The sequence below is a fragment of the Corapipo altera genome, unplaced genomic scaffold, assembly GCF_003945725.1.
Source record: "Corapipo altera isolate COAL_440 unplaced genomic scaffold, ASM394572v1 23, whole genome shotgun sequence".
Classification (NCBI taxonomy): domain Eukaryota; kingdom Metazoa; phylum Chordata; class Aves; order Passeriformes; family Pipridae; genus Corapipo; species Corapipo altera.
Window position 1 is genome coordinate 22,803,449 of NW_020884878.1, and position 13,260 is coordinate 22,816,708.

The 13,260-nt window shown below is 35.3% G+C and overlaps 1 protein-coding gene across 9 annotated transcripts in view; it reads left to right on the forward strand.

Moving 5' to 3' along the window:
* The window catches only part of HEATR5A (HEAT repeat containing 5A), a 68,950-nt gene that overhangs the window by 39,513 nt on the left and 16,177 nt on the right, over nucleotides 1–13,260 (forward strand). For 5 of the 9 annotated variants that reach the window (XM_027637878.1, XM_027637879.1, XM_027637881.1 and 2 more), the window contains 9 exons: nucleotides 1,249–1,439; nucleotides 1,883–2,042; nucleotides 3,124–3,313; nucleotides 3,936–4,105; nucleotides 7,165–7,191; nucleotides 9,055–9,193; nucleotides 10,095–10,277; nucleotides 11,105–11,344; nucleotides 12,053–12,234. In XM_027637878.1, coding sequence (XP_027493679.1) covers nucleotides 1,249–1,439; nucleotides 1,883–2,042; nucleotides 3,124–3,313; nucleotides 3,936–4,105; nucleotides 7,165–7,191; nucleotides 9,055–9,193; nucleotides 10,095–10,277; nucleotides 11,105–11,344; nucleotides 12,053–12,234 — 1,482 coding nt within the window. The remainder of the gene's footprint in view (nucleotides 1–1,248; nucleotides 1,440–1,882; nucleotides 2,043–3,123; nucleotides 3,314–3,935; nucleotides 4,106–7,164; nucleotides 7,192–9,054; nucleotides 9,194–10,094; nucleotides 10,278–11,104; nucleotides 11,345–12,052; nucleotides 12,235–13,260) is intronic. The other 4 variants (XM_027637882.1, XM_027637883.1, XM_027637884.1 and 1 more) reach the window with 4 other exon arrangements.

The window sequence follows — 13,260 nt, forward strand, 5'->3', positions numbered from 1 at the left end:
TCCAGCTACTTGTGCTAAGCCAGTAAAGCGTGGCAAACTGCATATCAAATTACACAGTCTTGTAACTCTATGTACTCATTTTACTTAAAACTTATTTATGCTAAACAACTCTCTTTTAACAGCTAAATGGTATGGAATATCCCTTTTGTCACTTGAGGTCAGCTATCTCATCTGCATCCCCTCCCAACTCCTTTTGCAGTCCTACCCTGCTCACTTGCAGGGTGGTACAAGAACCAGAAAAAGCCTTGGTTCTGTGTAAGCACTGCTCAAAAATAATAAAACCAACTCAGTATCATCGGCCGTGTATGCAACACAAATTCAAACATGGTCCCATACCAGCTACTGTGAAGAAAATTACCATGACCCCAGCCCAAACCAGCACACTACACAGAAGTTCTTGTTTTGATTAATAGTCAAGGTGAAGATCAATCCTATTTTCTATGATAATATATTTTTTTGTGTTGTCATAGGTTTCTTGAGTGCTAAAGAGTTTAGTTTTCACCTTTTTTAATGTTAGTTTTAGGGAAACCTGTTCTAGTACACTGTAGTATATCAGCATCCCTACTAGTGTCATTTAAATAAGAGAGATATGGAAAAATTCTGTTTGTGTCATTTATGTCATTTATGTCTTTATCAGTGTCCCTTTCATATTTCTTATTGTATAAATAACAATTAACAATTGGTAAAAAAAAGTAATCTCAGAACTATCTGCCATTTATTGCTTTTCCCTAATGCTTTATTTATAATTTCCTCAGTCCACGTGCAGTTTTCATTCTTCCTTTCTTAGTGTTTCTTAATAAGGCAAAATGTTTTCAGAATAGGCAAGACCTTTCATTGTACAGTATTTGTATTTGGAGCATATTTAATATGGAATCCAGATAACTGCTAGAGCTTTTACTCATACTCTTATTTTGGACTGAGATTCTTTTTTGGGTCTTTCCATTCTCACTGGTTTTCTTCTTAATATTATTTCCTAAAGTTTATGCGCTTATGTTGGTTTATTTTGTTCTACTACAATCTGTCCAGTATTTCTTAAAATAGTAATGTTGATAATGATAATGCTGTGCTGTGATGTACACTTATGCAGGGCTAGATGTCTAACTCTCAAAACAGCAAATAAAAAGAGAGGAATTCCTCAGGTAAAGTGGAAGAAAATAAAATTCCTTCTGCAAGTCTTGAGTTTTTTGCATGACAGAAAAGCACATTCTAATTCATATTCTGTTTAATATATTTAATATTTATTTTTAGCATTTGGCTAACTGCAAGGGAAGTTTAGGTTCCGAAGAAGTTAGAAGGTCTGCCCTGGCATTGGTAATGGGTGCTTTGGAAAGCAATAATCCACTCCTAAGATGCGCTGCTGCAGAGTGTTTGGCCAGGTTGGCACAGGTGGTTTCTGACAGTGCCTTCACCGCCGGATTAGCACAAGTCAGCTTTGACAAGTAAGTTCAGAAAAAGCGTGGTTACTAGTTGAGTTTATAAAAATGTTTGAGAAATCTACCTACTGACTATTTTGATAATTTTTAAAAGATGATTTCCTTCATGAATTTGATGTCACTTCAGAAATTAACAGAAAAAAACACAGCCTGAGTTCTGCATGTAGTTCTTAGTTTTAGTGATCTCGAAGAAGATTGTCTAAGTAACCATGTAGACTTTCAAATAAATTAAATTCTCTGCTGTTCTAGCAACATCATTTAAATGTATCTAAAATAATTTTGGTACTTTCTTCAGATAAGAAATAATATATGAACTTAGAATTTTGGCAATGTAACAGTGTCTAATTAAATGTTTTGCTTATTATATACCAGAAATTTCATTTGTACATGTGCTTATTGCATAGTAAGAGTCTTGGTGATTAAACTAACAGCTTTCTTTCAATTAATAGGCTAAAATCTGCCAGGGATGTGGTATCAAGAACAGGTCATTCTTTGGCTCTGGGATGTCTGTATAGGTACCTAGGAGGAATAGGTTCTACTCAGCACCTGAATGCATGTGTTGGAATCCTGTATACTTTATCTCAGGACAGTACTTCTCCTGATGTACAGGTACTTGCCACTTATATAAAAATGTTATGTTACAAATTAATTGAATTATATTCAGGGGTATAAGGTTTCTTTTCTTGTAAGTGTAACACTTCACAACCTCTTAGGTATACCTCACAGGTTAGAGCAGCAAAGGCAATGTAGAAGATAGCCCCTGCTCGAAATCCACCTTCAACAACTTCCCTAGCAACAAATATGATGATATGTATGAGGTTCTTAGTTAATGATCAGCAAGGCTGATAAGGCTAAGATATACTGGCTTCAGAAGCAGTATCTGATGTTTTAGGAATTAATTCATTTCACATGCACCTATATCTTGACTTTGACTGGATAGTACCTAAGTTTTTTTGGTTTTGTCAGTTTTTGTCTCTTCTAAGATGTTTACATCACATTTTTTGTTGAAGGGTCATAAATAACAGGGATTTGTAGCCTAAATGCTGTAAAACTTGGTGAATATACATCCTTGAATAATGCAAGAAGTTTTGAAGACTAATTCACATTATTTCTCTATGGCTAAAACTGTTATCTATCAGAATAGCTTTAAGAGACATTGAGTGTATTTAATGTATTTGTCTAAATCTCAGTTAAAGAATTTTTAAAACTTTTTTCACAATATCTTTACACAGAGAACTGTATGTGGACATGAAACAGATGTGGCTATTGGTGCAAAGTAACTGCAACTAAAACATTAGGTTGTCTCAGCAACTCAGTATTTTTTCACAATTCTCTTGTTCTTGCACATGGAACCGTAAGAAATTTTAAAAAGAGTAGAATGTATTTAAGGAATAATAATCACTGTTAAATTAATTTACTACTAAATTCAAATTTTTGTTAATTAACAATGACAAATTTGAAATAGTCAAATTTGCAGAATATATAGTTCCTTGTACAATATTCAAAATGACATATTCAACATCAGATTCTTAAGGTCTTTTTTCTATAACCTCTCCATTTGTTCCTTTGGAACCTAAAAGTGCAACTTTTATTGCACTTCATTACTGAATTTCACTTGAACTATCAAGTTTTTAAAAAAATCTTACGTTTATCACATAAACATTACATGACTTCTTCTCTTATTTTACAGGCATGGGCACTACACTCTCTGTCACTGATAGTAGATTTGGCTGGGCCCTTGTATCATGTGCATGTGGAACCTACCTTATCTCTTGTTCTCATGTTGTTGTTGACTGTGCCTCCTGCTTATGCTGAAGTTCACCAAAGCCTTGGTCGCTGTTTAAATACACTTATTACCACGCTGGGCCCTGAGTTGCAAGGTATGTAACATACAAAAGCATCAGCTTGGTTTGGATTAGCAACAGAATTGCTAAACATTGCTTGAATGTGTGATTGCAATTGTAACAAACAAGCTAAGATTTTTTTCCTCACTTTAAGACAGTATTTCACAGGCCATGACTTTATGCAATCAAGATGACATGACTGCTAGTTTTCTAAAAATAGTATGTCTTCTTGAGATCATTTCCTTTGTTTGAACTGTTTCTCCAAGCCTTGCCTCGGGCTGAAATTTCTTACATAAATTTTTACATTTTACAATTCTTACATTTTTACATCTTATAATTCTAGCATGAGAACAGAAGATACTCGTATTTCAAGAGTTAGGAGCCAATCTGTGTCTTAGTTATGATGCACACATTTAAAATTAGCATCTAAATCACCTTTTAGGTAGCTGGACAGTGAAATTTCCAGAGAGCAAAGTGATCATTACTCATTGATATCAAAGTATAGCACAGACACAGAAGTCATCCTTCAAGAGGATGAATGTTGGCTGGCTTGGGAAAAAACAGGTTATCATTTTTATTAAAAAAAACAAAACAAAAAAAAGAGACGTTTTAAAACAAAACAAAAAAAAAAATCCTACTTTTTTTATTCCAAATATAGGCAGCAGTACAACAGTTTCAGCCTTAAGAACTTCCTGCCTCTTGGGCTGTGCAGTGATGCAGGATAATCCTGACTGCCTTGTTCAGGCTCAAGCCATCTCTTGCCTTCAGCAGCTTCACATGTTTGCTCCTCGACATGTCAACTTGTCTAACCTTGTAAGCTGCCTATGTGTGAGTATATATTTACTAGTCTATATCCTTGTATTTTAAAACATTTTGCTCAGAAACACTTAAAAAATGCAGATGTTTCTTTAACCAGAGAAACTGATCATTGTGTAGGGGTAAGGTGTTTCATGTCCTCCTACAGGCAAGTATTCTATATTTTTTCTTTTTTTCCCCTCAGTTTATGCTTCCCCTTTATGAGATGAGCACATTCTGTAGAAATCTTGGCCTTCTGAACTGCTTGCAAGCGCATTCTACTGCTCTTAAGGCCAGTTGTCTGGCAGGATATACCATTCATTACAAATTTCTGCTGGATTTTTACCAGCTATTTTATGTTGACCATTTTTTTCCTTCTGCTGCTTTTTATGCCTTAGGTGAAGGATTGATTAAAAATATTTGTGTGTACTGATTACTGAGAATTGTTTGGTTTCGTTTTGTTCTTTCATGATGCTGAAAAATTATAGATTTCTCTGTTTTGTGGTTTCTGTAGCACTAATGCTTCAATGTACTGGCACCTTGGCAGTCAGTATATATATTTCTGACAGTTACATAAGTAATAGTCAAACCAGGTCTTTGGAAAAAATAAACAAAACTCTTTTTCAGTCCCATTTGACACAGAGGTCGGAGAGTTTATTTGCTGTGGGTTTTTTTCTTTGTTTGTTTCTTTTTCTTTTCACTCAATATCTCTCTGTCTTTGAAAAGTTTTTGTTCTGAAGCACTTAAAAAAAAAAGGCAAAAAGGTAGTTATTAGCCCTGGTGTTTTTTCGTGGGCTAGGTAGAAACAAAAACCCCCAGAGACAGTAAAGTATGGTGGGGTTTTGTTTTAATCTTGTCTATACTAACACAGTTCTTATTCACATCTTCTACTGGGTAGCTCTTGTGTATCGATACTGACTATATGTTAATTTTGGATAAAGTTTAGATTCCTCCAGTTTTCTTTATTCAGTTTGACTAGCAAAATGATTGTGGGAGGTAGGAAAAACTGAAGGTCTTTCAGCCCCACTTTGTGATAGGCATGAGTATGCTAATTGCAGAAGAACTGGAACTGATCTGGAGTGTTCTTTGTTTTAACATAAAGTAAGAATTATTTTCTCTTCTCTGGGTTAAAATCAGTTTTTCTTACATTGATAAAGTCACAGCAAACCATATAAGCCACTCTCTTGCTCAGAGGGTGTGTTAGCATTTGGGATCATTTGTAGGTCTGTATGCAGTCTGCTTCTGTATCTCTAGCTAATATCAACTATTTAACTAATAAAGAGGACGTCATGATAAAGTTGTCTATGCGATATTACTGATTTTTATTGTTTTTACAAATGGTCTCAAAGTACTTCATATAGTACTTTATGAATTTCATAATGTTAAATTACTCAAGAGAAAACATGGTTCATAGCTTGAGTGTGTGTGTTCATTCATCTGTACACGTGTGTGTTCCCCTCTAACCCAGAAATTATTCTGGGCTTCACAGGGTAGGAATACAAAGAAATCACTGGCCTTACATGGGTGAACTTTTCTCATTCCCAGGAACTTGTTATACAACTAGGGACAATTTTGCTGACACTGGCAATTCAGTAAATGCCAGTACGTCTCTGAAGAGTATCATAAACAAGGTTTGAGTGTGTGCTTTTCAGGTCTGTGAGAAGATAATTGCACAGTCAGAATTCTGCATTTGTAGAACACTCCATCCATCCATGTAGTTTCCACCCACTAAACCACCATCTCATTAGGGAAGCAGGATAAATTATTGGATCTGAAATCTGCTCTTGACTCTGCTGTTTGCTCAGAAGGTGACCCTCAGCTAATCATTGTTCATGAGTTTAAATGTCTGCAAGCTGGAGAATGAAGTGTCACTGTCCTCCTTTGCAATGCATTTTGAAGTAGCATATAAAAGCTAGGCACTAGATAGTGTGAATATTCACCACTCTACTCCTTATTTGGGGCAGAACAGGAGAGGCAAAGAATCTGTGGTCAGATGAGTGATCTTTTACCCCTCTGTCAATGAATTCTCACTCAATTTGAAAACAAATGTGCAACACATTATTTTTTTTTCTATTTTTAGTAGCATTTAGTAGCATAACCTATTTCCCCAAGGATTTTGGAAAATATCTGTGCCACCAAACTTGCCTTTTTAAAATTTTCATTCTCCCCACCCCCTACCCCCTGCTTCCCTGTTCTCTCACCCTCCTCTCTTACTTTCCTCTCATCTCTCATATCCCCTCCTCTTCTCTCCCCGTCTCTCTCCCTCTGTCTCTTCCCCCTATCCTCCTCCCCTCCCTCTCTGCCTCTCATTAGGCATGCTAACAATTTCTGTGAGCAGCTGCAAGCTGCCTCCTCCACCTGTCTTCCCAGCCCTTAGAGGATGAGATGGTTCAGGTCTTCAGAGTATTTGGACAGTTCAGGTTGTGACTTTGCTAGCACTAGTAACACATGACTTAGGCAATGGACACATTGCTTCACTGGCTTGGTTTTTTGTGTTACTTTTTTTTATAATTGTGTACATGTGCCTGTCGTTATCCAGCTTCCCATCTTTGGTTTCTTTCTGAAAGTGTTCAGTGTTGTCAATTGGATCTTTCGTGGAGTGTCTAACAGTAATGCTTATCCTGCTGTTTGAATTCTTGGCTCCAGCAGAATAGAAATTGCATGCTTTTAATCATGTCTAAAATTAACTCTGAAACTAACTTAGTTGAGCACAGATTGCTAAAGAGCTTATCAATGTAAGCTTATGATGTAGTATTCCTCAACATAGTGAATGTCAGTTTTCAGCTCTAAGATATTAAAGATATTTTGAAACACAATAAGTATACATTGTCAATAACTATGCTGTACTGTTGTCTTGGTACTGTTTAAGTACTAATTTTAGAGGCAGCTGGATTACAATTTAAGTGTGTTCAACTTATTAAATATAAGATAAATGAAGTAAGCAAATGAGGGGTTTGGTATATTTGAGGTAAGATTCTGAATTTTAATATATGCTGAATTTACATATAACAGTCTCCATGTGTGGTTGAGATCACTGTGATATCTGTATTTTGGTTTTGTCATGACTGGTTTGTCATTTGTTTTTTGTGCAGGAAATCTTGTTGGATAATTCTGTGTTGGTAGGTCCCTGTGCCTTGTTAATCCTAAATTTTGCAGTTTGCAGTGGTGTTTTTATTTCGTCTTTTATCTTTCCTTTTAACCAGTTTAATGTAATTTCTTTTAGCATGTCAAGTGACATTTTATTGTCATCCTAACCAGATCCTTCCTAACTTTCTGTAGATGACAGGCATACATTTCATTTATGTGCTTAGTGAGGAATAGTTTTGTTTTTAATGTGTTAAGCAGAGAAAGGGGACTGTTTGTTTAAGTTTTAATGTGATGCTTGCATTTTGTGTCTGTCATTTAGTCCTGTCCCCTGCTTAGAATGTGGAAGAATGAGAGAGATGAAAAATATGCATCTTGTGTTATTTGGTAGCCTGAATTGGGTCCTCTGTTTTTTTCCCTATTGAAAATGAGCACGGAATTTATGCATGTTCAACTTAAAGTAGAATGTGTAGCCTGCTTGCATAAGTGTTGCATTAAAAGCCTCACTTGTTTTAAAGTTTCAGTTAAAGTATCTTACAGACATACCTGTTGAGTCAGAGTTCTTGTAAAAGAATTATGCAGAGTGTATCTTTTTACATATTAAATCTGTAAATCTGAGTATTGTAGATTCACGTGCATGCATAGAAATTCCGAAGACGAAGCTTAGTTTTGTTAATCTAACAAAGCTGAAATTCTGTATTGCTTACTCTTTTTGTCCTTGTTGGTTTTTTAGATATATGTTAAGTAATATATATTAGTCATTTTGACTAACATATATTGGCCTGTTGCTGACTAATGAGGAGCATAGTCTTATGTGAAGGTTTTCCTGCAGCAGACACTCAGCTCTATTTTAAGGATGGTAATAGCTAAGGGCACACAATTACTTCGCTGTAGAGAAGAATTTTTTTTTTTGATGATAAACTACACTTAATTTAAAAGAAGCTGCATAAATATTGGTGTAGCCATCTTGCCTGACCACACAGCTAATTTATCATATCTTTGGGATTCCCTTCAGATTTTCTTAAAATTGAAAGCAACCAAATAAAAATCAGAAAGCTCTGCTCTAACAAAAAACCCTTGAGGCTATGTCTTGGGTTTTTTACGTGGTTTTCCTTGTTCCAGTAATAATGAATCTGTAATTGTGTGTTTTCCAGTGTAAAAAACACTCACTGGCCTGATAGTTGTAAAATATGGTGGTGCTATGAACCTTTTTGCTAGAAAAGTACATTCACCAGTAACTCTCACCCTTTCTCTCACCTTCTCTAAAACATAATTTAATGTAAACTGCGTATGTGATTTTTTTTGCAATGAAACTGCAGCAGTGTTCTCTTTGCCCTTTCTTTTAAACTTCCTTTCATGCATGGATTTCAGATTTACTAAAACCTGATTGACTATCTCACCCTTGGTTACATTGGCATTTCTCTCGTTACATCTGAGGATGATTTGAGTAATTTTCTCTTGTACTGAGTTTTCAAGCCCATTGTATATATATATAGATATACATACATATATATATATATCTATATATATATATCTCCTGTAGTCAAAGAACAGAGTTAATTGTTCACTGAGACCACGATTCACCTGTCATTGAAGTTAATGGGAGTCTTTCTACCAATATTGGTTGTGAGTTGGATTCAGCCCCAAAGCAGTATTATAAGTTGCCTTTGGAGAGAAAATGCTAAAAGCACTGATATGTTAAAATTGATTACAGATGTTGCAAAACCTTTCATTTGGGGGTCGGACAAAAAAAAAACTGAGCAAAAAGAGCATCAATTACATGTTTACTGATGTAACAGATTTGCCATAACTGCAGTTGTTCAGAAAATACCAGCCTTTCTGAGGTATTGCTGTAGAGGTTTGTTAGCCATCTTACTGTATCTTCTTGCATGTTTCAGATGAATCTCTGTAGCTCATACTTATTACTAAGACGTGCAGTGGTATCTTGCTTACATCAGCTTGTGCAAAGAGAAGCTGCCGAAGTATCAGAATATGCTGTTGCATCAGTAAAAGAGAGCAGAGAAGATTTTTCTCCAGGTAATGCATTGAAGTTTCGAGATCAAAACATTGACACATTGACAATGAATTTTGAACTCAGTCTGCTGTGGGTATGAAAACTTTGCTACACTCTTGAAATCTTGAACTCAAAATGGTTTTCTATCTCAGTTCTCTTTATAGCACCAAATTATGATAAAATGAAGAAAATGAGAAAATGCAAGTAGAATTCCAGAGAAAGCTGAGCCTGTCTAGCCTGTAGCTGTGGTAATAACTTCTTGCTAAAAGGCCTGAGACTGACCACTAGTTCATCCTCATGGCCTTTCTATGAGGAAATGGTGGTAATAAATGATTTCACTTCAGATTTCAGTTCAAGCTCATTTGGAAATTTTCCAAAAATATAGACTGTAGCCATTTTGTAAAACTGCTGATATGTAACATTCATAATATTGAGCAAATAAAAATTGTTCATAGTAATTTAACAAATTACTTCTATATGTCTGTCCAGTTTTGTACTTTGTTGAAGAATAGTTTTAACTTCCCTTTCAAGTTAAAACATTGTTTTAGAATTACCTTATGAAGTAAGATAAGTGAAATAGCAGTCAAAATGAAAATGAAGTTAGTGTGAAATATCATATGGCCAAAGGTAATTTTTTTCAAGAGCTCAGATGCTATGGTGATGATAATGCTGTGAAATTCAGAGTAGGATATTTTTTTTCCTGGGATAACTTTCTTCCTGTTTTTACTATGTTTCTGTAAAAACTCAAAGTTTGTTTTGTATTCAGATATAGTATTAAAGCAGCTAATACAACTGTTTCAAAAATATTTCAGGGCTAGTAGGTATTTATTCAAAAGATACCCCATGTGCAACATGCGGTGGGGTTTCTGTTGTCATTACTGCATTTTTGTGATGTACAGCATTCAACTCACACTTTGTTCTTAGCAGATGTGAACATCAGAGAAATAGGCCTGGAGGGGGCATTGCTGGGCTTGCTGGACAAAGAATTGGATCAAAGATTGTGCCAAGATATCAAAGAGACTCTGACTCATATGCTTACTTCAATGGCCGTTGAAAAGCTCTCTTTTTGGCTGAAGCTTTGTAAAGACGTTCTTGCTGCCTCTGCTGGTAAGCCCTAATACACTGTAGTTGAGAACACAATCAAAATAAGGTCTGCAGAAGTACACTGTGTCACTAAGGAAAAGTATTCATGTTTCTTGAATGTTTGGCATTTATGAAGTGTATCATCATCATTCATATTGAAAGATTGGACCCTTTAACTTAGTTCCTTCAGAGGAATGAATATGCCTTTTTCCCTTCTAATTGCCTTTTCCCCGTTGAACAACTTTTTGTCAACATCTTAGCATGTTGCCTGTTCATACTCTTGTTGATTTATAGTCCTAATGTTAACTTATTTCCATATTAGAAATGGAAATGCGGAGTACGTTTGAGATCATGAGTCCTTTGCAATTACCTACCAGAAAAATATTCAGATGTTACTAATAGGAATGATTCAAACCTACTATATCATGATGAAACTCTTGAGCGGACAAAATTAATTACTGTGTTAAATATTGGGGGAGGGGGAGGGGAGAAAGGAAATTCTTTTACCTGCAGTGCAGGAAGAAAACAAGGATTTAGATTTTTTGATTTGGAACATTACTAGCTTCTAATGTGTCACGCTTCTTTTAAAAGATTCTTTCACTGCAGTTCTTAGTTTACTTTCATGGTATTGATTTTGTCTTCCAGCAACTAATATCAACCAAATGTAGGCAGTTTTGTCATATTTTAATTCTAGCATTTACTTTAAGACACCAAGGTTGAAGGGAGTCACAGTGAATTTGAGGCTAGAGATAGACTTTGAAGAGATTTCCATGTGAGTCCTTCTCTAGTTTTCAGTTACAGTAAGAAAGAATATTATATTTTGGGTTTTCTCTCCTGTGTCTTAAATACAGATTTCAATACAGTAGCTTCAGTAGATACCACTCAAGAAGAGGAAACTGCCAAAGTGGATGATGCATCTGTTTTAACATCTGACAGCGATGACAGGTTCCATCCTTTCCGAAATCCACGATGGTCTACCAGAGTTTTTGCTGCAGAGTGTGTTTGTAAAATTATAAGCCAGTGTGAAAATGCATGCAGTGCGCATTTTGACATAACTTTGGCTCAGGAAAGAAAACAACGTGATTCAAGAGGTATGTGTTACGTGCTGAAAGAATTCAATAGAATGCAAAGTATGCTTAAAATAAATATTAGCTCTTTGCATCTTAGTGAAGTTTGTTATAAATTTGTTGTTTGTAATCAATGAAGCCTTTAATTATTCTGATTAGAAGCCTGTATTTATTAAGATGTAGAGCAATTTTCATTTGCTAAAATATTGGCGTCTTACTGCACCATTTACACTCACTTTCCTGGTTATAGTACCATGGCATATGCGTAGGAAGCCATTGTTTCAGCATAAGCACTGGCAGTCAGAAGTGACTGACTGACACCAGCCTATAACATCACAGTATCTGGGAGAAGCTGAGAGTATGACTTTTTAAAAGCACCACTTTTTTTTTTTCCTATAATTTGCATAATTACCAGTATAAACACTGCCATTTTTTGGTACCTCTGTATGTTTATCTGGAGGTGTTTTCCTCAACACTCTTTTTTAGAAAATCTGCCTTATACATAAGATATTTATGCTTTATTCTGAGTACCTTTTTTTACATATAAATGGAAAGCAACCTAGATCAGCTAACATAAGATATCCAAGTAAGACTGTTGTATGTGTAAGCTGCCTAAAGTGATATGTCAAGGTAAAATGTAAAATATTAATTTTGAAAATATTTGAATCAGTCTAATAAAACACATTATGTCTAAATCTAAATTTAATAAAACTATTTTATTTCTCTTTTCAGATGACTTTTTGGTATTGCATTTAGCTGACTTAGTTCGTATGGCTTTTATGGCTGCCACAGATCATAGTGATCAACTTCGTCTTTCTGGGCTTCAAACATTGCAAATTGTTGTTCGGAAGTTTGCAACTATTCCAGAACCAGAGTTTCCAGGTCATGTAATTCTAGAGCAATATCAAGCCAATGTAAGCACCATTACTAATAACTTAGAAAAGTTTAAAGTTACAGTCAATCACTAAAAGAAATTTGCTTTTGCAGTGCATAAGAGTTGGATTTCAGTGAGTTTGTTACTGAAAGTATTGTTAATTTCTTTGGACTTAACATCCTTAGAAATCATCTTTTCAGTTGGCATATAATGTCTAAGATCCAAAGTTTCTCAAGTTTTGGCATTTTCCCCTCTTGAATACAGCAAAACCAAAATAGATAATTGGTAGGGTTTTTTTGGAAAGCATTGGTTTCGAAGTGTGGAAGTATTGCAAAAAATATTAGGAACAACTGTAATTTTAAATTCTACACAGAAGTAAGTAGCCTTTGCACACCAGTGATCATACTTGGAGATCTTGGCCAATAAATAAGCTAGAGGAGATAAAAGCATGGATGATACTCAAAAGGTCCATTTCAGTTAAGTGTTGGCTGAGACTTAGAGAAAAATGTCCTAATCATTTTGCATTCCAGACTGCACTTGTGTTAAATACGGCAGACAGCTGTGTTAAGCCTCATCTGGGTCCCATTCTTCAATTTCTAACAGGGATTGAATAGGTCAAATCACTTTCTCTCATAGGAATGGAGAGATCCTGACACTGAAGACATCCTAACCTACTTTAATCTCACTTTTGCCATTAGAATTCTATTTTACTGGCGCTTCTTTGTGGGAAAGAAGTGCCTTGGCCTACTCTGGAACTGCCAAGGGAAAAAATATGCTATCTGTCCTTGCTGCCTGAAACCGTCAAGCAGGTCATAAGTAGAGCTAATAATTTTCCTTTTAACCTTCAGGACCCTTAAAGTGTTTCTGCTAATACTATGTATAGATCTGATCAGCTGTTCCATGGTAGTTTAAGAGATGTGAAACAGTTAAATATGAAGTCTTTATCTTCTAATTTTTTTTTCTCTAACAATATCATAATAGTCCAGAAAAAGATGGATATAGATTTTCTGTACTTGAGTAATAACTTCCTGAAATCTTGTTCAGAAGTTCCTTAAATGAAGTCTGA